The 26,327-nt window shown below is 39.9% G+C and overlaps 1 protein-coding gene across 2 annotated transcripts in view; it reads right to left on the bottom strand.

Moving 5' to 3' along the window:
* ambra1a (autophagy/beclin-1 regulator 1a) overlaps window positions 1-26,327 on the bottom strand; it is a 147,682-nt gene that overhangs the window by 66,449 nt on the left and 54,906 nt on the right. For both annotated transcript variants that reach the window (XM_056243792.1, XM_056243794.1), the window contains one exon: window positions 7,938-8,048. In XM_056243792.1, the coding sequence (XP_056099767.1) occupies window positions 7,938-8,048 (111 nt within the window). The remainder of the gene's footprint in view (window positions 1-7,937; window positions 8,049-26,327) is intronic.

Here is a 26,327-nt window from a genome sequence, read left to right as displayed (position 1 = left end):
GTCAAAAGATCTATATCTGTATTTCATTCAGCTACTACAGTGATATCTGGATGTCTTTGTCCATTTTATGGATTTCCTGAAACGCCATAAGTTTTATTACTCCTATGAGTTTCACTTGTGGACTTTCTGCACGAGAGCGCCCTCCGGCGTCGAGTATGAATGAAACATGAACTACATGTGAGAGTTCAGCATTCCATAATGCTCGCATCGTTCTAATTTGGGTAAAAATAGAAAACAATACTGCTCTCTAAAGACATTTGAAGAAAACATATGATAATCCATAAGTTTTCATCAGAATGAGCACACTATACGCCCAGAGGGATGCAAATAAAATAAAACACAGAAAGACATCAGCAGTTGAAGGGTTAGTTCACCCAAAAATTTTAATTCGGTCATTAATTACTCACCCTCATTTCGTTCCAAACCTGGAAGACTAGCATGTTCGCTTGACACGCGAGAACCAATGAGGTTAATTCTCGTGTGTTACGCAGGACATTTGAGCTTCTGCAAATACCAATGAGGTTTGTTCTCGCGAGTCAAGCATGTTCAGTTGAGCTTGGGTTTATGTTCGCTGAATTTAGAACACAAAACTGACAGGAACGGTGGAGAACAGTGACTGTATATAAAATCTTTAGATGACACAGCTCATTTCTCAGTCATATCTCTGTAAGTTACCAAAAGCGAAACCACACAAGTAACCCAGCAACACACGGCAGATACGTGTTTGTGCAGTGCCGAGCAGCTGTCTTGCACTGTATGACATGACAGACAACTATGGTATTTGTTCAGTCCGGTTCTGTTCATGCAGCACACGTTTTCTGAAAATGTGGTTGCGAGTCCTGAAAATGTACAGTTGTGAGTTCGGTTATAGAATGCGGTTGTCACTCACATAAATAACTGCACTGTTAGTGAACGCAACCGTATAAAGGATTCAAATACAGGACTGACAATTGTATTCTGTTGCTGTGCCTATGTCAAACAATTCAATTAAAATAAAATTCCACTTCCTAATGTTTTTATATACAGCTAGTTATAAATACTATTACATAACCCTAACCCACACCATTACCCTAATTGAATGAAAAACAAAAAACTTTTTATATTTTATACCATTTTTACACGAGGACATACCCAAAAGGAGGTTTTGTCAGATTTAGCTCACTTCTGGGTACAAATTTGTTCTCAAAATAAAGTTAATATTGCAGGCAACACACAGAAAAAGATGTTAGGTTACGGGCAAATACCCTGGTGTGTAACCTCTAAACAGAGAGTTTGCATTATATTACACTGGCCAGGCCTCAAGTCTTTACCAGCTTTAGATCAAAGACCTGCAACTAAATTACTGTCATCACAAGGACACAAGAGAAAAAGCCTCTCAGATTCAAATCAACTTCTATTACTGCCAACATTTGAGCTACTGAGCATCAATAATCTACAGAGCAAATAATTACTTCTCATATGGCCTAAATCTCTGAAACATGTCCCATTTTTGGATCGAAAACAAGTTCTTAATTACTGTATCAAACTGATTTTGTAATATTTAAGCCAGAGCACATAATTAAAGCAAGTACAAGTATTTTCTAAGAAGATTAATTGCTTTTCTAACAATTAAACCAGATTGCATTAAAATAATTAAAGTCCAAAATCATATAGGCCACCGAAAAAAGAAATGTTCACAAAAGCCCAGTCATACTTAATTAAAAACTATGGCAAGAGCATGTCTAATGGAAATGTTTCGATCTTAAGTGTTTTCTAGAACAATGAGCTTCCACATATTGAGCATGAGCTGTTTAACTGCACAATACATGAACTTCTAATGGGCTCCAGAATCAATAGCACAGTTCATTTGACATCTAATGCCTATAAAAGATTTTTTGTATTTGTAATTAGACAGCACTGATGTACCAGAGGGAATGTGTACTGTGGGAGGACAGAAGAATGCGCTCAGGCCTCTGTAGAGTGGCAACAGCAGCCTGCTGGGAAGTGAAGAGGGCTTCTGACCAGGGGGTCAGTTTTCTGCTCAGCTGACATAATCCAGCTCTACCTCCCGCAATTTACATTAGTGGTCCTGTAGCATATCTGATCCTATGTGCTCTGATATCTAACAACTGCTGGCTTTTTTGCCCTTTAGATTACAAAAGATACAATACTTCTTTGCCAATACTAATCTGTGATCAATGTCGGTTAACATTCCAATCAAAGTCACTCTGCAAGCTGTGTGGATCTAACTTCTAAGTACAGTCTGCTTAAAATTTAAGTTTACTGTAACTCAACTTGGTTATCAATTGTTAATAAAAATATTCTAAAAAATGTATCATGTCGAAAGCACAAGAAGAATTTATACTGCAATGTAGTAGTATTGTGCTGTGATTTTCATGGCCATAAAGGCCTTTTCACAGCAAGAATAAAAACTATAACAGTAAATATAATGTCATACACATGGTCCACACCAATGGACGATAACAATCTGTTTATTACAAGCGTACACTTCACTTTCACTCTGTGAACATACATAATTGAAGAATGAAAGCACATTAAAGGAAAACAATTGCTCTGAAAGTGATTCCAACAATATAATTCCACTGTGTCGTTATTGTTATAGTGGTCTGGATTCATTCTTTCTGTGAATGGGCCAACTTTCTAAATTGGCTGAGAACACTTCCTATGATCACTCGTTTGGACACTCATGCGCCTTTGCACGGAACAGAAAAAAAAATAACAGGAGAAGAGCAAAAACAATTAGAATGAACTCTTAGTTCTGCAAAAAGTGTTGTATGGCAAATCTTTCTTTAGGGTACTTAATAATTAAAACGATAAGCCACAACAAGCCATATTTTGCAGGATACTGCAAAGCTAAAGACTTTTTCCAGGGTGGTTTGGGGCAACGCCGGGGATTCTGCAATCCAAGTAGTGTAAGGGGATTTCCAAAACATTTGTTTGAATACCTTTAACAAAAACCTAACAAAATATTTATTGTCCATCTGATCCAACTGACACTGGGATGTACGTCTGCATATGCATTGAGCTGTTCTGCCTCATTTCTATGTTTTATTTTACAACACACAGTACTATAGACTATGACAACAATGCTGCTAAAACCATACCAGTTTTTATTGCCCTGTCTTTGGGAGATCTCTGAGTATTTAAAAAAATGGGAACTAACAAATAAAACTCTCCATCCTCATCCATCAACAGATCCTCAGCAAGTCTGGCACCTCTGGGTTAAGAGATAAGTGAAGGTCAAACTGAATCTTATCAGGAATAATAATAATAATAATAATAATAATAATACGTATATTTTATATAGCGCCTTTCTCAAACCCAAGGTCGCTTTACATAGTGTGAAGGCAAGTATACACAACAGCAACAACCAAAACAATACAACAAAGACAAGTTATCTGTATGAAGCTATGAGTTTGGTGTGGAGAAATGATCATTAAACAAAAAGGTCTTGAGATGAGCTTTAAAGAGGGGAAGTGAAGGACAGTCACGAAGAGGTTGTGGGAGGCTGTTCCAGAGTTTGGGGGCCAAGGCACTGAAGGATCTGCCACCCAGGGTGGAAAGTCTGGAACGGGGGATAGCCAAGAGATTTTGGTCAGAAGATCTGAGTGAGCGGGATGGAGTGTACGGGATCAGGAGGTCGCGGATGTAAGGGGGAGCAAGGTTATGGAGCGCTTTGAAGGTGAGTAATAGTACTTTGTATTTGATCCGGGACGGAACTGGTAGCCAGTGGAGTTGGTAGAGAATGGGGGTGATGTGTGCTGATCGCCTGGTATGGGTGAGGAGCCTGGCTGCCGAGTTTTGAATATATTGTAACTTTTGAAGTGATTTCACAGGGAGACCAAGGAAAAGTGAGTTGCAGTAGTCTAGACGGGACATAATGAAGCAGTTAACCAAGGTGTGTGCATCACTAACAGAGATGAATGGTTTGAGGCGAGCAATGTTGCGGAGGTGAAAGAAGGCAGTCTTAGTGAGTGATTTGATATGAGGATCAAAGCTAAGGGTGGAGTCAAGCAAAATGCCAAGGTTTTTGACAACAGGGGTAGGATGGACAGATGAACCATCAATATTGAGAGTGAGACTGGGAGATTTAGAGAGGATGCTTTTAGGGCCAATCAGCAGAATTTCAGTTTTATCTGTATTGAGTTTAAGAAAATTGTTTTGCATCCATAATTTTAAGTCAGAGAGGCAGTCAGTGAGGGAGCAAGGTGGTGTATCAGAGGGAGAGTGAGTGGTCAAATAGAGTTGGATATCATCTGCATAACAGTGGAATTTAAGACCGTGGCTGCGTATAATCGGGCCAATAGGGAGGATGTATATGAGAAAGAGGAGGGGCCCAAGTACAGAACCCTGGGGGACACCACGGGTGACAGGGGACTTGGAAGACTGATGAGGACCAAGCGTCACAAACTGCTTTCTGTTTGAGAGGTAAGACTGGAACCAATTTAGGGCTGTACCAGAAACACCAATAGCAGACAGACGGGTGATTGTGGTTGATGGTATCGAAGGCAGCACTAAGGTCAAGGAGGATGAGAATGTTAAGTGAACCAGAGTCAGCAGACAGTAGAAGGTCGTTAACGATGCGCAGAAGGGCAGTCTCTGTACTGTGACATGAACGGAAACCAGATTGAAAAGGCTCATACAGGTCATGGTGATTAAGAAAGGTGTGTAGTTGTGAGGCCACCACTCTTTCCAAAACCTTGGCCAGGAAGGGGAGGTTGGAGATAGGGCGGTAGTTACATAGTGATGAATGACTTTGATTTTTTTTTAACCTTCATACCGCAACAAACACAGCATTCATAACACTTATTTTATTATGTATATCTGGCTATGTGTACATGCCCTGAGGGATGCTAACCTTTGTTTTCTGAGATCTTGAAGATTCTGACAGGCTGAACAGATGTTAGTGCCTAAGTGCTGCCAGGTGTGAGATCAAGCCCAGATAACAAGAATCACTCTACAATCTTGTAATTAGCCCTGGGTAATCGCCAAGAGCTTCCAGTAACGCTTGTCGTGACAGAGAAAGAAAGAGAGAGGCGGGGAAGAAAATAACTCTAATATGTGACCAATTTCCTCTTGTCCATGGCATCTACTAGTGTTGTCACGATACTAGAATTTCTAACTTCGATACGATACCTTGAAAAATATCGATATTCGATACCATTTTCGATACCACGGAGAAAAAACTGCCACAATATTAAGGGGGTATTTTTTTTTATTTAAAGCTAAATATAACAAGTCTAGAACATGACAATGAGGTATATTTTACATGAACAAAAATGTCCTGAGTTCTATTTGTTTATATTTTTTAATTGGACCAGAGCTAACATGATGTACTTTTATTACCTACTGTTATTTAAGATTAAAATATACTGTAACAAAAAAGCACTTAACAGTATCAAATTGGAGGATAGAGAGTCAGTAATGTATAATAATAAGATTAAACATTCAATTTTCAGTTAAAGGCATGTCATTATTGAATTCAGAGATGCCATTGTCTAGCTGTTTAGTTTAATTAATATCTGTGTAATCAAATTGATGATAATCGCTAATGAAGGAAAATTGCAGAATTAAATAATATTTTTTGAATAAAGTTAAATAGGCACCAGTTAATTTACATTTGACCACAGTTACAATATTTACTTGTCTAAGATTCCTCAGTCAGATTATGTTAACTTTAAGAATTAAAACGAGACAACACAGACTCTTATCAACAACAATACTAGGCCATCTTGGTTAATGTTTCAGAAAAGTTCAAATGAGAAGAGTTAGTGGGGTTTTTTAGCAGTGGGGGCAGGTCTGTCCAAACAACAAACACCCCTGATGCTGAGCATTTGCTGCTAAATAGTAGCCTACCCCTGGAGCCTGTTCCTTAAGTCTGTTTTCACCAATACAATAATTTAAAAAAATGAGTGATGTGAGGGATTATTGGTAGTCAAACAATCTGTTGGGTGCCCGCAGCCCGCTCGCGTGTAGGCCTACGCGCTATTCTCCGACATGCCCGCTCGCGGTGTGTAGCTCGTGTCCGCGCTATTCTCCGACATGCCCGCTCGCGGTGTGTAGCTCGTGTCCGCGCTATTCTCCGACATGCCCGCTCGCGGTGTGTAGCTCGTGTCCGCGCTATTCTCCTACATGCCCGCTCGCGGTGTGTAGCTCGTGTCCGCGCTATTCTCCGACATGCCCGCTCGCGGTGTGTAGCTCGTGTCCGCGCTATTCTCCGACATGCCCGCTCGCGGTGTGTAGCTCGTGTCCGCGCTATTCTCCTACATGCCCGCTCGCGGTGTGTAGCTCGTGTCCGCGCTATTCTCCGACATGCCCGCTCGCGGTGTGTAGCTCGTGTCCGCGCTATTCTCCGACATGCCCGCTCGCGGTGTGTAGCTCGTGTCCGCGCTATTCTCCTACATGCCCGCTCGCGGTGTGTTTTTTACACGTGTCCGCGCTATTCTCCGACATGCCCGCTCGCGGAATCAACCAAAGCCGGTCGCGGGGGCGCCATCTTTCCATTCACTTCACTTTTGCTATTTAACCAGAGCGAATGAGACGAGTGCGTCACGTGTGGTGTTTGTCAACGCGCCTTTTGAGAGAAGTGAAAGTGACTGCTCGGCTAGTATCGATACTTCGGGAAATTAGTATTGGTACCGTTCAGATATTTCAGTATCGATATTTATCGAAATATCGATATTTTTGACAACACTAGCATCTACCCTCCATCAGCTGCACTTCTTGTGCTCACTATTACCTTTCTCTACAGCTACTCTATCACAGTGCAGCCTTTCCCCTCACTACGATTTCTTCAACACTGTGGGGTATTGAGGCATTTTGTTTTTCTGTTCAGGTGGATGGACACATGGCAAAAATTAAATCTCAGAAAGAACACGTGCCTTTCTGGAAAATCCCACAGAAAACACCACTGTAAACAGGGGTGCACACTTCACAATTCAATCAGAATATATTTCAGGGAATCACATTTTTTGTTGATTATTCTGCTGTTTAAATGCAAAACTGTAGATACTTGCTCAAAGGTTTTTTGTGTGGAATAAAGAAATATAAATACATAACCAGCCAGTGTTCAAAACTATCTGCTTGCCTTAGCTCGATTCAAAGCGGTAAGCTTGTAATAATGTTTTTAACTCCAGTGGTACTGGTGGATTTTCGCGGGAAATTCGAGCATGTCTTTGCGTCATTACGTCACATCTGCACACATAAAGAAGGAGTCTCGGCTAGTAGGCTGTGTTGCGAGTGAGGATGTTGAAGGTGGAGATTTATAGCCTTTTCTCACAGCACTTGATATAATTAAACTTATCAATTTGATGGCGGATTTGGATTTGTTCTCAATTTGAGAACAAAGTATCATTTGCACGGTTTTGCGTGATATGATAACTTATAAGCGATTGTTAGATTTAATCAGCGCGATTTACTGCAATGTCAGAACCAGAACAAAAGTGGATGTTTCTTACTAGTTCAGATGACATTGTCCGGTGAAAATTCTTATGTTGGTCATACTTCCAAAAATAATAATCTGTGATTCTGAATGCCAGTATCCACACCGGTGTTGTGCCTAATTTCGACCCCCCTGCCAAATTATTACCCCCTCGTTGAAGTCAGTACCTGATTGCCTAATCCCAACCCACACCGGCACGGTGACTGACAGCTGCACACTCTCCTCAAACATTGTGTTCATCCGCGCTGTGCCGTATCGAAGTACGACTCACGTAAAGTTGATAATTCCGCGAATACCTGCAATTGCAGATTTCGAACAGAGATGGTGACAAAGAGGAAAAATTGCGGACTGCAGCTTTAAAAAAAAGAAACTTTGTAGAGGATTCGGAATCATTAAAGAAAGAACGGCGATGTACCAATGTATTGATTCCCCCACAATCTCTGATAATGCATCTGTTTATCATTAATGGCTATGATAAATCCCTTCAAACACTCACCATTACTGATCTCAGGCAAGTCGAATTTGGTGAAGTCCCACCACTGCAGACGATAAGTTGTGTTAGCGATGTTGCTGGCTACTGCAGATTGACCATCCCCAATTACAGCACCTTAAAAAAACACACGCAAAAAAAAACAACAAATAAACATTCAGTCATATATTACTGATACAGCAATTTAAAAATTTCTCAATCAATCAATATTTCCATGTAAATAGGTTGATTATGCACACTCCTTACACTACTGTTCAAATGTTTGGTTTCTAAATATATAATGGTTTCTAAAATAGAACATTTTAAATTGTAATAATATTCCCCACTATTACTGCTGTACTAATAAAATGCAGAAAAGAGACTTCTTTCAAAAATTAATAAATCTTACCGACCCCAAACCTTTGAACTGTAGTGTATATCTAACCACAACAGCAACAGCAGATTACAAGAACAAGGAAAATCTAACAGCATTCAACTAAAAACACTGTTGTGTTTAGTTGTGGTTTACGTGGCATCTCAGAATGCAACCCCAAGTCTTGAACACTCAAGCAGAACAGGAAAATTAATAACATGGGCCCTACTAATACTGATCAAACCCACAGTGCATATTTTCTTGTTAGGTTAGAGGATAGCAGATTAAAAATAATAGACAAAAGGCAGGCGAAAGTTTAGCATATATCCGCTATTTAATAAATCTTCTGAAGAAGTAGTAGTTTTATTTATATAGCGCCTTTCTGTAGCTCAAGATCGCTTAACAGGCTTCTGCATGATTCTGCATCTGATCTGGACAATAACAGTTAAGCTTTGTTTGCCTCAGAAATCTCATCTATCTGCAATAACTTCTTCCGCTAAGAGTCCCTCAATGGTTATATAAACCATATTACACTCCGGGCACTTAGCAAATAAGACAACACACTCGCCACTGATTTTAATACAGGTTTCTGCCTGCAACAAAACTCTTCTTTGAGGTAAACAAGGAAATGTCAGGCTGTCCACTCCAGTGCTCAGCCTTGTCACCATAATTACAGAAGGGAAGAGGGAAGGCTTTGGCCAAACAGTACACTTAGAGGTCCATTTGCCAGTAGAGGGTCGATCCTGGGCCTGGCTAACATATTAGATTTGCCTGTTATGACCTGAACTCAAGGAGACGTAATGCAGACATAAATATCTATTACGCAGCTTCCCCCTGCACTCTGCTGTCTGCCCATTACGGCCCACAGACACCCAGGTGCAGTAAGCTGGCATTCAGACGGGGCTTTCAGAAGCTGCTCTAACAGCCATGGTCTAATGAGCTGGAGAGCTTCCCTCACTATAAAAGACCCTTTGGGAAACAGAATGATATGGACTTTACACCAAACCTAACCTGAAATACAACACAACACATCTAAGAGTGCTACGTATAGGAAAACAGAAAGTATGCTGTGTGCAAATAAAAAGACATATAATTTACACTACCATTCAAAAGTTTTGTGTCGGCAATCATTTTAAATATTTTTCTCTTCTCTTTAATGCTTTCAAAGGCTGCATTTATTTGATAGCTGTAAAAACAGTAATACTGTGAAATATTATTAAAATGTAAAATAACAAGTTTCTATTGAACATTTTAACATGTCATTTATTCCTCTGATGGCAAAGCTGAATTTTCAGCAGCCATTACTTCAGTGTCACATGTTGCTTCAGAAATCATTCTAATATGATGATTTGGTGCTCAAGAAACATTTCTTATTTACCCCAAAACTTTGAATAGTAGTGTAAGTTTTAGCCATTTCAACAGAGATAAATGTAGGATTTGAAGGGGAAGGGGAAATAAGGGAAGACAGAATGATATAAAGAACTGAGATGAGTGTGTTGATTGAAACCAAATCCTCAAAGTCTTTACAATCAAAAGTGCAGGTCAACAACAGGACAAATCACAAAAGAAACTGCTCTAAAAAATAATAATATGACAGACATGTAAAACACATTAGTTTGCAACAAAGTCATCTTCAGAAAACAAAGGAGATAATTAATCATTTTATTGTAACATGGTTTTATTTTAGAGACAGTTTAGAGGAGTGGGGTGGAACAGATGAGGAACAAACAGAGTTTACGTGACCATTTTATCAACAACAACAAAAAAGCACTAGGACGAGGGTGAGGGATTAAGTATTTATCATCTGTCACAGTGCAGTTATGAGCTAAACCTTTTACACGGCCATCGTTTTCTTCATAGACGCACAACAAATTGACCTGAAAAATTTAACTTTTGGGGGAGCCGAGTGCTTGAGGAGAATTTGATAAGGTAGACATAGGCAGCAGAGACAATGGGGGATACACTCATTAAAATATTCACAGATAAAATAAAAAAAAAGCCAAGAATGGAGATGTATTTTAAAAGTTCACTGCAACACCCTGTTTGGTAAAGTGAGTTCACTCAAAAATATAAATAATACAAATATAAAATATCATTGTTTACTGATTCTCATGTCACTTCAAACCTGTATGAATTTCTTTCTTTTGTGGAATACAAAAGATATTCTGAGAAAATTAGTGGCATCCGTGGAAAATATGATCTAAGATGGCTGTAAAAATAAATCTGCATTGTTTATCCTTTTGATCATCCATTAAAAAAATTCTCCAAAGAATTGAAAGTGGGGGTAAATCACATTATGAAATAAAAGCTTTTCTTCAAAACACATTGTGCATAATTTATTAAATACTTTTCGCAACCTCCTTTTGCCAAGATAACAGCTCTGAGTCTTCTTCTATGATGCCTGATGAGTTTGGAGAACACCTGACGAGAGATCAGAGACATCCCTCCATACAGAATCTCTCCAGATCCTTCAGATTCCCAGATCCATGTTGGTGCTGCTTCTCTTCAGTTCAGCCCAGTCATCAGGTCAGGGAACTGGGACGGCCATGGCAGAAGCTTCATTTTGTGCTCAGTGACACATTTTGTGTTGATTTTGATGTTTGTTTTGTGTCCTGATGGAAGATCCAACATGGCACATTATAAGATTTCTAGCAGAGGCAGTGAGGTTTTGATTTTTTTTTATCTGTTGGTATTTGCTAGAATCCATTATGCCATGTATCTGAACAAGATGTCCAGGACCTTCGGCAAGAAAATAGGCCCACAACATTAAAGATCCAGCGGTATATTTAACCGTGGACATGGAGTACGTTTTATCCCCTTTGCACCAAACCCATCTGGTGGGTTTGCAGCCAAAAAAAACATTTTTTTTTTAGTTTCATCTGACCATAGAATCCGGTCCCTTTTGAAGTTCCAGTCATGTCTGACAAATGAATATGCTGGAGTTTGATTTTGGATGAGCAAGGAAGATTTTTCTTGAAACCCAACCCTCCCAAACAACATGTGGTGATGTAGGGGTTGTTTGAGTTTTATTGAGGCTTTCTGACCCTAATACTCAACTAATCTCTGCAATTCTTCATCTGTGATCCTTGGAGAGTCTTTGGCCACTCAAACTTTCCTCCTCGCCGTGCATTAGGACGATATATAGACACACGTCCTTTTCCAGGCAGATTCATAACATCTTTAGTTGTTTGGAACTTCTTAAATATTTGCCCTGATGGTGGAAATGGGAATTTGCAATGCTTTTCTTACAGCCACTTTATATTTTGTGAAGCTCAACAATCTTTTGTTGCACATCAGAAATATATTATTTGGTTTTACTCATTGTGATGGATGATTAATGGAATTTGGCCTTTGTGTTTCCTCATATTTATACTGTGAAACAATAAGTAATAGCTAGACAATTTCATGCTCCTAGTCACCTTAGTGTGCTAAAAAATGTAAATATTAATGGGAATATACTTCAGAGATATTTTACTCATAAAAAATTTGAGGGGTGCCAATAATTGTGGCCAATGTGTTTTGGAGAAAAACTTATCTTAATGCTAGGATTCAACTAGAGAGTTTGGTTTATAATAATTAATAATGTTACATTTATATAGCACTTTTCTGGGTACTCAAAGCGCTTTACATGGTAGGGGGAATCTCCTCAACCACCACCAATGTGCAGCATCCACCTGGATGATGCGACGGCAGACATATTGCGCCAGAACGCACACCACACACCAGCTTATTGGTGGAAAGGAGACAGTGATGAAGCCAATCAGTATATGGGGATGATTAGGAGGCCATGATGGACAGAGGCCAAGGGGCAAATTTGGGGGTGAACTGATAGGATTTTTAATGACCACAGAGGGTCAGGACCACGGTTTAACGTCCCATCCGAAGGACGGTGCTTTTTGACAGTGTAGTGTCCCCGTCACTATACTGGGTGTTAGGACCCACACAAAACACAGGGTGAGCGCCCCCTATTGGCCTCACTAACACCTCTTCCAGCAGCAACCTGGTTTTCTCAGGAGGTCTCCCATCCAGGTACTGACCAGGCTCAGCCCTGTTTAGCTTCAGTGGGCAACCAGTCTTGGGCTACAGGCTGATATGGCTGCTGGCTGTTTAGAGTTTAACAAGTCTCAGAGTCTTGGCAGGATCAGCATTTCCCACCCTGCTGGCTGATTAAACTTCTGCTCAAGACCAATTACAATCTCAGCACTCACAGGCACAGGCAGTTAGCACTGAGGAGGTCAGGTCTGCACCTTTTCACACAGAGCAGGAAAGCTGTTACAACCGTTAACTAGTAACAATTCCAGCTGGCATGAGCACTGCAATGTTGTCTGGATACAGTTCAGCAACCCAGTATGTCATAACGCTGTCTCATCTGGAGAGATTTTGATTGCATGAACAAATATTTGAATGCAAATATCATTTGAAATTTTTGGTATAGTCCAGGTGATATGGTCAAAATTTGAGGTCATATGTTCACTTTTTTATAAAAGCATGAAACTTGGTACTGTTGTACAGTTTGGGGCCCTGAACATTTTCAGAAATGGAGCCATCGTTAAAACGCCTTGTGGCGGCCATTTTACTTTCTGCCATAACCAAATTATGTATTTTGTATCATATCTCCTGAATCAAACATGACAACACAGAAAAGATTATGGCTGTGTCCGAAATCTCCCACTACTCACTATATAGTGGACTATATAGTGAGCTCGCCATTTTGTAGTGCTGTCCGAATGTATAGTGATGGTTATCATACCCTATATAGTCCACTCAATGTATCCCAGAATGCATTTTGAAAAGTAGTGTACAACCGATGGATCATGCATTGCGCTGATCGTAAAAGACCTATCAGCATCATCTTCATCTTTAACTTACAATTTGACGACGTCTCGCTAGCGTAGCAAGAACAGCACGTCGTTTTCTGTGTCTAGAAATCCTGTTTCTTTTGCTAATCCGCAAAATCTTCTGAATCACGAGAACAAACAAACAAAAAAGATAAATATTGAGTGGCATCTCCACAGAGTCTAAAAGCTGTTTTATTAAGAGTATTATGAGCAAGATATTTGATAACGTAGATCTGTTTTTTTCCCCCTAATGTCGACAGGCAAGAGAAAACGGTGTGGCGCGAAAATGAAAATATATGAAATATGTGTATTAATTTTATTTATGTTTATAAGTTATAATCATGTGTGGAGTAACGCATTATAACAGAAACGGCCAGAAATTACTTTTAATTTTACAATTTTGGAGAAATAAGCTCAATATAATGTAATGTATTTATTAAAAAAAAAATCTATTTAGCCCAGAGCTGGCTCGGCACCAGCTGACAGATGATGGCGCGTTTAAATAGTGCGACAGTAATGACGTAATCAACGGCGCCGAGAGACGATCGAGTAGTGTCCGAAAGTGGTGTTTCTATTATGCTGGTGAGCTCACTATATAGTGCTTTACTCCCTACCCCCTACATAGGGGTTAGGGAGTAGTGGTTTGAGTGGAGATTTCGGACACAGCCTATGTCTACCCCTATGTTTTGATGGTCAAGAATTACAATAATACCATATACAACATCATAAACTGTTCAGGTGAATAGTCTGTGTCTGTTGCATGCATGTTGTGTAGAGTTTAAAAAGCTTAATCCTTTTGTTCATTAATCTTGACAATACAGTGACTGTAAAGAGTAGAATATTCAATATGACCATAGCAACATAGCTTAAAAAGAATGTGTCAAACACAAAAAAAACACACTTAAAATAAAATAAAAATTCTTCTATTTCAGAAAAACGTTTGTTTGATTGTTTTGTTGTTGTTGAACCTATTCTTCAATGTCTCCTTCATAGTCTCCTCCACAGTGACACAGAGCTGTGCACTTTTTTTGCATTTGCAATGCCCCCGGCAGCCTTTCTTGCAGCCACAACTTAAAGGAGAACTCCGGCGCAAAATTAACCTTTGGTCTAATAAAACATTGGTACCTAGTCAACCGTTCTCTGAGATTTGTTTTCATGATAATCGAATGTAAAGAGTTATCTCTAAAAACTGTTTAGCGTATAACGCTAGTAATGGGGGCATCTATTAAGTAAAAATAAATCGCTAGTTTATACCACTAACAAGACTCAAAATAGCCCCACACTAACACAGTAACATAATGAAGGTCCCTACATGCAAAACGAAGCATTGAGAACTTTGTAAGTGTACAGACCGTTTAATAAGAAGATATTTTATGAAGACAGTCCACTTCGTGTATACAGACAGGAGCCATCTTTGGAAAACAGTCTCGACTAGTCAAACCACGAACGACATTCATACAGTTCAGAAGTTCACTGAACTTCATACAGTTCAGCTCACTTAGCACGTCGTTCGTGGTTTGATTAGTCGAGACTGTTTTCCAAAGATGGCTCCTGTCTGTATACACGAAGTGGACTGTCTTCATAAAATATCTTCTTATTAAACGGTCTGTACACTTACAAAGTTCTCAATGCTTCGTTTTGCATGTAGGGACCCTCATTATGTTACTGTGTTAGTGTGGGGCTATTTTGAGCCTTGTTAGTGGTATTAACTAGCGATTTCTTTTTACTTAATAGATGCCCCCCTTACTAGCGTTATACGCTAAACAGTTTTTAGAGATAAAACTCTTTACATTCGATCATTATGAAAACAAATCTCAGAGAACGGTTGAAAAGGTACCAATGTTTTTTTAGACCAAAGGTTCATTTTGCGCCGGAGTTCTTCTTTAAGAGTTGAAGGATGGACTGGCTTGCCTGTGGAAGAGTTGAACACAATGGTCTCCAATCGCTTGGGTCCATCAAACCCCAGTCTGTTGGAAATAGCATATTTGGTGCCACCTCAAGTGCTTGTCCCCAACAGTGTCCTCCTTGGTACCCTGTTCTTTTGAGGTGCTGCACTTTGTAAAGAAAGACTACGCGCCCGCACACATACTCATTCAAACGTGCCTGCCTGTGGACTGAACACATAATGCGCATGCCGTCGCCATTTTCACAGATTCACATTTTTTAAGTTAATGCAGAGATGAGAAAGGTATCTTTTGAAACCCATTTCGGGGTTTGCGTTCTCGGGCCACCAGGGCACCATTGTCGTGTGTGTGAACGGCTGGAGTGCATTGAGGGTTTTCTGTTTTCAGTTGAAAACGGTGTCGTGTAAGTGGCATTGTCTGTGAATGGAATCTGTTAGTGTGTGGTGTGCTTTCCTGGTCACATCACTAGAGGAACAAAATGGATAAATCTATGATTTTTTATCGTCATGTTTGTGGTCTCTCACATTTTCGAAAATATTATAAAATTTAAAAATCTTTTAGAGTGGTCCCAGCTTTAGATGATATTCTCAGATACTGCGATTTCATTGTAATCCTTCTCACAACATCACTGAATTCACCATTAACTATTCACCTGAACAGTTTATGTTGTATGTGATATCATTGTAATCCTTGACCACCAAAACATAAGGGTAGACATTACATTTTCCGTGTTATCATGTTTGGTTCAGGAGATATAATACAAAATACATAATTCAGTTATGGCGGAAAGCAAAATGGCCGCCACGAGGCATTTTTGCGATAGCTCCATTTCTGAAAATGTTCAGGGCCGCAAACTGTAGGCTTACGTGTACCAAGTTTCATGCTCTTATGAAAAAATCCCATAATTTTCACATATCACCTGGACTAGTAGGCATATGGCCAATTAGTCTCTTTAGCATTTATGCAATATACTGAAGCCAAACCTGAGAAGGGAGTCAAGAAGATTCTACAGCGTTCCTGGTCACGTAATTTACGTAGTTGTAATTTATAAGCGGATATTATGCTAATTATGAATGAGTGTGCACGCATGCCCCATTTATTAATTATTGGAATTTATTAACACACACACACGTTTTAACTATGAAATCGGATGTTTACAAAGCGCTTGTGAATCCGAATGAGAGTTTTCGGGAAGGTCTGTTTTATGTGAGAATTCACTACTATTTACAAAGGTTTCATGAATGAGGCCCATAATTTCTGTCATATACAGTGCCTTGCAAAAGTATTTAAACCTATTCATTTTTTTCACCTTTTGTTATGTTGATTCCTTATGTTAAATTACTTAGTTTTTTCACATCATTCTACACTTCATATACCATAATGATAAAGCAAAAAAAAAAAAAAAAACAGATCTGTGATAATTTAGCAAATTTATTAAAAAGGAAAAACTAAGGTACTTACATTGCATTAGTATTCATACCCTTTTCTGGGACACTTGATATTTAGCTCAGGTAGCATTCACTTCAAATGGAGTTAAACTGTGGCAAATTCAATTGAATGGGTATGGAAAGGCACACACCTCTCTCATAAAAGGTCTAACAGCTGAAAATGCATATAAGGCCAAAAACCACTTTCTCAACAGCATCTCAGAATCCTCTAATACATATAGCAAGAAATAGTTAGGATAGGATATGTATAATAGTTAGGATGGTATATGTGACCCCTGACTTCTGAGTCTGTTCCCAATGTTAAAGAATAAAGAGAAGCTGATGGGAACTGATGCTAGACCTCTCAATAACAGGTCACTACCTGGAGCTGCCCAGAAAGACAAGACAACTAAAAAGAGAAAATGGGAGTAAGAGAGACCTCACCTGAACTCTTCATAGACTCAGCTGTGTTTTAAGAGTGGCTCGACTGAGTGTTTCAAGGAACGATTACCCGAGGGAGTCTTTGTATGGCATGTGGTGCGTATGCTAAATGAGGTCATCATAAGTGTCCCACACAATAACTAAATTTAGGACGACTACCAAGAAAAGCGTGTTTCTTCATGAAAAAAAAACTAATTATATCAGTGCTTTTCAAAATGGTTGAAATTTACTTCACACACCAAAACATAAATTAACAAACTGGCCATGCAGCAGAAATCAGTCATACGCCTCATATACTCACCACCTTCTTCAGCACTGACCCGACAGAGCAGGACAGAGCAGGAGAGAGAGAGAGAGAGAGAGAGAGAGAGAGAGAGAGAGAGAGAGAGAGAGAGAGAGAGAGAGAGAGAGAGAGAGAGAGAGAGAGAGAGAGAGAGAGAGAGAGAGACCATTCCATTAAAGATAATCGGGTCCTGTTTTTCATGCTCTGAAAAGTCCATATAAACTGGGTTTCTCTCTGACAACAAGAGCTAAGGAATCCGTCAGGCCTGCAGCACTGGGTGGAGCAGGACTGAATGGATTAGAGCCGGGCCTGAATTAGAGAGGGTCACTGTTCTCCATCACTACCCCTTCATTCATTACACACTCCATCCTAAGGCCCTCCAGCTCTGCTTTGTCATACTTCCTATCTGTAGTTAAACAATATTTAATAGAACACAACACACATACACTACACACATACCCTATCTTTCTCAACGTCGTTGCTTAAAGGAGAACTCCGGCGTAAAATGAACCTTTGGTCTAATAAAACATTGGTACCTAGTCAACCGTTCTCTGAGATTTGTTTTCATGATAATCGAATGTAAAGAGTTTTATCTCTAAAAACTGTTTAGCGTATAACGCTAGTAATGGGGGCATGTAATAAGTAAAAAGAAATCGCTAGTTTATACCACTAACAAGGCTCAAAATAACCCCCACACGAAAACCGTAACATAATGAGGGTCCCTACATGCAAAACGAAGCATTGAGAACTTTGTAAGTGTACAGGACCGTTTAATAAGAAGATAAAGATAAAGACAGTCCACTTCGTGTATACAGACAGGAGCCATCTTTGGAAAACAGTCTCGACTAATCAAACCAGAATTTTTTACAGAAAAATCTACAATGCATGCCCAAAGTCATGCAGCCATATAGTTTCTCTTGATATCAGCATGTTCAAAGGTGTTTATTTTTATTTTTTTTACAGGGACGAGATGCCACTGATGAGTCCTGCTGACTTCAACATTCAACAGTCTCTGTACATGAACATGGTAAATGAAAAATCAAACACCTTGGAAATGACAGGTATGTAGATACTATGTTTCAGGAATGGCACAAAGTTGTGTGACTGTTCAAGCCTCTGTCTTTAGATCAGTGTGTTTACTAATGTGCTTTTCTGTCCTTTGTTGTGTATCTTTGGATTATGTTGTGTTGTAAATAAATCCAAACAATCTAAAAGCCATTCTTTTTTAAATCTCCTCATTCTTTGTGCAAGGCTCCTCATAATGATATGGCCTGATAGCACACCTAATAGGGCCATTATGGGAGGGTCTTTTTTGTTTTCAGTGTGTGAAATGCATACATATTAATGAGAGATCATGCCCCTTCGCATAAAGCTTTCTGACACAAAACACGTCATTAAAAATGTAAAATACTTTATTGACTAATCTGAATGAGTAGTCAGGATGATTCTCACATAGTTTTGGAGCAAATATTCTAGGCTATGTGATACAATTTTTCAAAAGTCTTGTGAAGAAATAATCAATATGTGTTTTGTGGCCTTATTTCAGTAACTTTAATTTTTAGTTTTTTCAATAACCATGCATAAACAATATTCTCTCAAAAATACAAATATACATGTTGCTCACATATTATGGTAGCCCTGTTTGTGCTAAATAGAGTGTAATTACACCGGGTGCCATTAATATGTTTATAAGCAACTGAAAAAAGCACAAATGTCAGGGCATGTCAAAACATCTCAAGGACCCAAAAACACCTTAGACCCCAGAGGGTTAAAGGCATAGAACCAGTTTATTTGTAGTGCACTGACAATAGTTTTATATAATTAGTGTATTAATTAAATTAATAAGAAGACAAAAAGACCTTGCGATATGTTTGGTAATTGTACCTGAATTAATTTAAAATTAATTTGCTATATTTCAGATCAATATATTTGTTTTCCTTCATTTTAATTAACCTTATTAATTAACAATGTAACATTATTCTCATCTGAATTATAAATAATTGATTTCTGTATAAAATAATACTACCATTAAAAAACACATTCGATTTTCTTTTTTAATCAAATGTAGAATGTGTAAGATTAGTGCTCCGAGGACAAGAAATGAAACCAATGCAACATGATGAATGTCCAAAAGATGGGACCCACAGACTTTTTTGAAATGGAGTTGGATAAATATGTTTTGCTTTTAAAACAGTGTGTGTGTGTGTGATTTTGGTTAGGTGGACAGTTGTAGGTTACAGTTTGACAAGAGTTTACAGTGTGACAAAAGCACAATGTTGTGTTTTATTGCGAGTGCACACAAAATATAAGTAAACACCTTGCAGGTTTAATGATCTGTATGAACAAAATGACGGAGTATGTTTTTTATGTTTCCACTGTTCTCTCTCTCTCTCTCTCTCTCTCTCTCTCTCTCTCTCTCTCTCTCTCTCTCTCTCTCTCTCTCTCTCTCTCTCCTCTCTCTCTCTCTCTCTCTCACTCTCTCTCTCTCTCTCTCTCTCTCTCTCTCTCTCTCTCTCTCTCTCTCTCTCTCTCTCTCTCTCTCTCTCTCTCTCTCTCTCTCTCTCTCTCTCTAGCATTGCAATCTTGACATCGCAGCCCATTATGCGGTCACACCCAAACGCGAATAGAGCGTCAAATTCGCGTCTATGGCATCTAGCTCGACGCTAGTCCAAAGCGAATGGGCTCTATGCACGGCGGTATTTCCGGTGAAGGTCTAAGGATGCTGGAATACTTCCGTCCGATCGTAGAGTCCAATGCTATACCCGAGCATTTATATTGGTTTTTATACTCTATTGCTATACTAATGAAACGTTAGTCTCAAAAACACGACAAAACAGACACCCCACGTTTTGCTTTATGCTTCTTTGTTTATTATATTAAATAAACATAAACTATATATAAAATTACATCTAAACGTATTAAAGTTTCGTTTCAAAGACGACGAGGACAGTAAATTTTGAAGACTCTGCCATAATCCCGTTTTCCTCGGTTTTCCTCCGCTTTAAATCTCCCCAACCGGAAACGCAAGAGCATCCTTGCATCAAACGCGGAAGTTATGCGTGCATATAGCCCATAGGACGCGCGTATAAAGCCAACGTTTGAAGTGAACGCGCGTCTCAGAGCTAAGCCGATGGTACAGATTATGTGTCCCTAAAGAACCGCGTATCTAACAGTAGTTCTGCATTACATTAATTAATTTGCACGCGAGTTTTATTATTTTTATACCGTGTATTCTCCGTGTAAATTCGTGCACCGAACCGTGACGCCCGTACCGTTTCGGCTCAATACGAATACATGTACCGTTCTACACCTAGTTGCTCATGTATAGGTGTGAAACAGCTTCACAAACAGTCTTTTCAACCAGTTTCATTATTCTGTGATATTGGGATAAAAGTTTATAGTTCAGATATAAACACTGATGTTCTACTGTAGTGATCAAAATAGAGCAAATCACCTTTTAAAAGTAACATGGCGCTTTAAATAACGATTACATCATTACACCAGTAGGTAGTGACAAGAAAAAAAAAAGAAAAATGTATTTGTCATTGAATCATTCATTCAAAGAGTTTTTTACAATAATTTATTCAGAATAATTTAGCATTTTAAATAGACTGCAGCAATTACCATTTAGTCAGAACCTCTAGTAAATTGCATGTTATTTTGTTTAGTTGTCTGTTCAGAATCGTGGGGTAATCATGATCGCAGCTTTTAAAAAATCGTCAAAAAATTCTCAATTTAACCAGAATTGTGCTGATCTACAATATGACTTTCTGTAAAGCTGCTTTAAAACTATAAGTATTGCGAAAAGCACTATACAAATACATTTGACTTGACAAACAAACACATATATACAGTAGGGGTAAAATCTTTGAGTGGCAGGGGGAGCTGCCACTGGACCAGTCACCGTTATATGCGCCTGGCACTGGACCAGTCACCGTTACATGCGTCTGGCACTCGACCCGTCACGGATATGCGCTTGCCTCGCGACCTTACACAATATGTAAGATGTTTTTTAAACCAAATGCAGCGCGTATCCCCTTTAGCCAGCGGGAGCCAGAACGGTACGCACAATAGGTCAATATTCGCAATTAACCAAACGCTTTTCACCTGCCTTACAGCTACTAGCAGACACTCCGGCTGATCCATATGATCAAATAGACAGTTATGCATCCCGCGTTTCCTTTTACTCTTATTTAGCCTACCCATTACCAACTTACTTTATATTTTTTTTCCATCCGGAGCGCGAGTCGTCACACTATTTTTCATCTTCGCTTTTTTTTTTTTTTCGCTTGTTTTTGCCCGTAATTGAGCGCGTCTCGTGGCTCTTACTAAGCGCGCCTGCCACAAGATCTACCAGACACACCTATTAATACATGAGAGCACACAGGCAGTGCAATCCTGGTCTTATTTACATATTTGTCATCTTATCTTATATTTTATTCGCTCTTTTTGTCCATATGGAGCGCGCGTCACGTCACCTATTAGCGTCGCGCCAGCCACAACCTAGCGTCGCGCCAGCCACAAGATCTCTCACTGTTTTCATCTACCAGACACTCTGATTGATGCACATGTGCAAACAGACAGTGCAATCCTGCTCTTATTTATCTATTTGTCTTCTTATCTTATATTTGATTCGCTCTTTTTGTCCATATGGAGCGCGCGTCACGTCACCTATTAGCGTCGCGCCAGCCACAACCTAGCGTCGCGCCTGCCACAAGATCTCTCACTGTTTACATGAACCAGACACTCCGATGAGAGCACATAAAGTGCAATCCATCTCTTATTTACCTTTTTGTCATCTTATCTTATATTTTTATTCGCTCATTTTGCCCGTATTGGTGCACGTCTCGTGGCTCTTACGGTAGAGATCCACTTTTGCGACACGACAGTCGCGTGTTGTCGCGACGCCTCCCCACATTTGTACTTTGATGGGCGTTCCTCAAGTTTACAACTATGGGCGTGGTTTTGAGCCAGCGGCCAGTCTAAAACAGAGGACCTGTGAGAGACTTCCCCCCATCTCCATATGCTCTACTTCTATTGGATAGACACGGCGCGTTCAACGGAATTCATTTGCATAAAGATGGGCATCGGCCAGCTTTTGACGCGCATCATTTTTCCAAATGAAGCGCCGCCTTCCCGGGATGCTTTGCGGGCGCGTTAAAGTCGCGTGACGTCACTCATAGGAATAAAGCGGAGCGCGGCGCGACAGAAGTATCGCACGGACAAGTGGATCCGCACCCTGACTAAGCGTCGCGCCAGCCATTAGCGTCGCGCCAGCCACAAGAGCTCTCACTGTTTTCATCTACCAGACACTCCGATTGATGCACATGTGCAAACAGACAGTGCAATCCTGCTCTTATTTATCTATGTCTTCTTATCTTATATATTTTTTTCGTTCTTTTTGTCCATATGGAGCGTGCGTCACGTCACCTATTAGCGTCGTGCCAGCCACAACCTAGCGTCGCGCCTGCCATAAGATCTCTCACTGTTTACATGAACCAGACACTCCGATGAGAGCACATAAAGTGCAATCCATCTCTTATTTACCTTTTTGTCATCTTATCCTATATTTTATTCGCTCTTTTTGCCCGTATTGGAGCGCGTCTCGTGGCTCTTACTAAGCGTCGCGCCAGCCATTAGCGTCGCGCCAGCCACAAGATCTTTCACTGTTTTCATCTACCAGACACTTCGATTGATGCACATGTGCAAACAGACAGTGCAATCCTGCTCTTATTTATTTATTTGTCTTCTTATCTTTTATTTTATTCGCTCTTTTTGTCCATATGGAGCGCGCGTCACGTCACCTATTACGTTACTGATCCACTTTTGCGACACGACTGAAGCGTGGTGTCGTGACGCCTCCCCACATTTGTACATTGATGGGCGTTCCTCGTGTTTACCGCTATGGGCGTGGTTTTGAGCCAGCGGCCAGTCTAGAACAGAGGACTTGCGAGAGACTTCCCCCCGTCTCCATATGCTCTACTTCTATTGGATAGATGCTTCGCGTTTGACGGATTCATTTGCATAAAGCTGGGCATCGGCCAGCTTTTGGACGCGCAGCATTTTTTCAAATGAAGCGCCGCCTTCCCGGGATGCTTTGCGGGCGCGTTAAAGTCGCGTGACGTCACCCATAGGAATAAAGTGGAGTGCTGCGCGGCTGAAGTGTCACACGGACAAGTGGATCAGTACCGTTAGCGTCACGCCAGCCACAACCTAGTGTCGCGCCTGCCACAAGATCTCTCACTGTTTACATGAACCAGACACTCCGATGAGAGCACATAAAGTGCAATCCATCTCTTATTTATCTTTTTGTCTTATCTTATATTTTATTCACTCTTTTTTGCCCGTGTTGGAGCGCGTCTCGTGGCTCTTACTAAGCGTCGCGCCAGCCATTAAGATCTCTCACTATGTTACAGCTGCCTGATTCTCCGATTGACATTCTGAAGGAGAATGATTTTGACCACTCCATTAAGTTTTGTTTTTTATAAAGCCTTTCTTTAAAGTGAATTTCGTTTTTAATAAATTGTATCTTAATTTTAATCAATGTTTGATCAACCAATTTAAGAAATAATAAGCAAATATAGCAGATATATAGTCCTATAGCAATAAAATCATGAAGTTTTTGCATTGCACGTTTCTCACAGGCATGAGAAATAGGCTATATCTAGAAAGGTAGAAATGTCTAGCCTACTTTTAAACGAAACAATTAAAAACGAAAAGAAATGGGCTACTTTCAGATTATGTAATCCGTATGAAATGAGCATTTCTCTCGGCTGGTTCACTACTGCGAAGATGGCTCCAATATGGGCAAAAAGAGCGAATAAAATATAAGATAAGAAAACAAAAAGGGAAATAAGAGATGGATTGCACTGTATGTGCTCTCATCGGAGTGTCTGGTTCATGTAAGTTTGAGAGATCTTGTGGCTGGCGCGACGCTAAAAGGTGACGTGACGCGCGCTCCATATGGACAAAAAGAGCGAATAAAATATAAGATGACAAATAGATAAATAAGAACAGGATTCCACTGTCTGTTTGCACATGTGCATCAATCGGAGTGTCTGGTAGATGAAAACAGTGAGAGATCTTGTGGCTGGCGCGACGCTAATGGCTGGCGCGACGCTTAGTCAGAGCCACGAGACGCGCTCCAATACGGGCAAAAAGAGCGAATAAAATATAAGATAAGAAGACAAAAAGGGAAATAAGAGATGAAGTGCACTATATGTGCTCTCATCGGATTGTCTGGTTCATGTAAACAGTGAGAGATCTTGTGGCAGGCGCAACGCTAGGTTGTGGCTGGCGCGACGCTAATAGGTGACGTGACGCGAGCTCCATATGGACAAAAAGAGCGAATAAAATATAAGATAAGAAGATAAATAAGAACAGGATTGCACTGTCTGTTTGCACATGTGCATCAATCGGAGTGTCTGGTATGAAAACAGTGAGAGATCTTGTGGCTGGCGCAACGCTTAGAGCCACGAGACGCGCTCCAATACGGGCAAAAAGAGCGAAAGTGACTGGTCGAATGACAGGCGCGGTGACTGGTCCAGTGGCAGGCGCATGTAACGGTGACTGGTCCAGTGGCAGGCGCATGTAACGGTGACTGGTCCAGTGGCAGGCGCATATAACGGTGACAGGTCGAGTGGCAGCTTCCCCTGCCACGCAAAGATTTTACCCCCTCTCCATATATATGTATGGACTTTAAAGAGTTAGTTCACCCAAAAATGAAAATTTTGTCATCAATTACTCACCCTCATGTTGTTCCAACCCCGTAAGACTTCTATTTATCTTTGGAACACAAATGAAGATATTTTTGATGAAATCAGAGAGATTTCTGTCCTTCCATTGACAGACAGTGCAATTACCACTTTGACACTTCAAAAAGTTCATAAAGGGTTCATAAATCCATATGAACTGATTGGTTTAGTCCAAATTTTCTGAAGAGACACACACAATCGCTTTATATTATGAACAGATTTAATTTAGAAAAATATCTTCATTTGTGTTTCAAAGATGAACAAAAGTCTTATGGGTTTGGAATGACATAAGGGTGAAAAAATTATGACAACATTTTTGGGTAAACTAAACCTCTAAGGTTAAGCTCAAAATATTTTTTCTTTTTCTGGTTTCTATGAGAATTAAAGTTTTAATGTAGTTGGGTAGTTTGAAGCTGCCCATCCATCGAGTGACCACTAAAACTATAACATTTTGAATGAAAACAAATATACTTTCTAGTAGGCAGACGAGAAAGAACTGAAGAATCAGAAAAGGGGCTGGTCAACCAAGTAGCCCGTGGGCCAAATAAAGCCCTTTGGTTGATTTAAATAAGACAGAGCTGCCTGACACATGAGAGTGCTCTCTGTACAAAGCTGTGATGAAATCAAAAACACTCAGTGGCCAACAATTACCAGGCCATATTTGGAGCACATCTTATAGCCATAGTACAGCTACTCCCCAAGCACACATATTTGATCAAGTCTCACTCCAGTCTTACTTTTGACATTGAGCATTAAATTGTTGTAGTTTATTTGTTCATGTTGAGTACAGCGCTCGTAAAAAGAAATAGCGGGAAACGCCACAGAACCTGCATACATCCTATGTTTGGTTCTGCATATGGCTGCGAGTCATTTTCAAACTTGATCATTGTAGTGTTACAAATTTATTAAAATGTTTAATTTAGCTTCCAATACTATAGAATATAAACTGAGGAAGTTTATTAGTGTGAGTTTTGTAACTAAGGTAAATTATGTCACAAACCTGCCTGTTCCTGTCTGTCCTGATCTCTCTATTGTAAGTTAAATTGATCAGAGCACTGAGACTATCACCTTTTGTTTGTATGCACTGCCTGGCCTTTAAGCTCTATGATAATGTGAAGGTATGGGTGATACAATCAGGCCGATTGGATTACCATCTATACATGACACTGTTATGCTGATGAGATCAGGGCTGGGGAATTTCCAGTAAGGTTCCTAAACCTGTATACCTCATTTACATGCTTTGTTTCAGAGTGTCTCCACCTCTATGTAACCCCTCCCCAATTGAAAGGTATATCAACTACAATGTATATTCCTTAGTCAGACTTGGGTAAGATATTTGGACGAAGCAGATTTGAGAATACTACAGCGATGCAACAGCAATAAAGAACCCTGCTTAA

The sequence above is a fragment of the Rhinichthys klamathensis genome, unplaced genomic scaffold, assembly GCF_029890125.1.
Source record: "Rhinichthys klamathensis goyatoka isolate OS25496 unplaced genomic scaffold, OSU_Roscu_1.1 h1tg000846l_1, whole genome shotgun sequence".
In the NCBI taxonomy this organism is placed as follows: Eukaryota; Metazoa; Chordata; class Actinopteri; order Cypriniformes; family Leuciscidae; genus Rhinichthys; species Rhinichthys klamathensis.
This window is presented reverse-complemented; position numbering and strand designations above follow the sequence as displayed.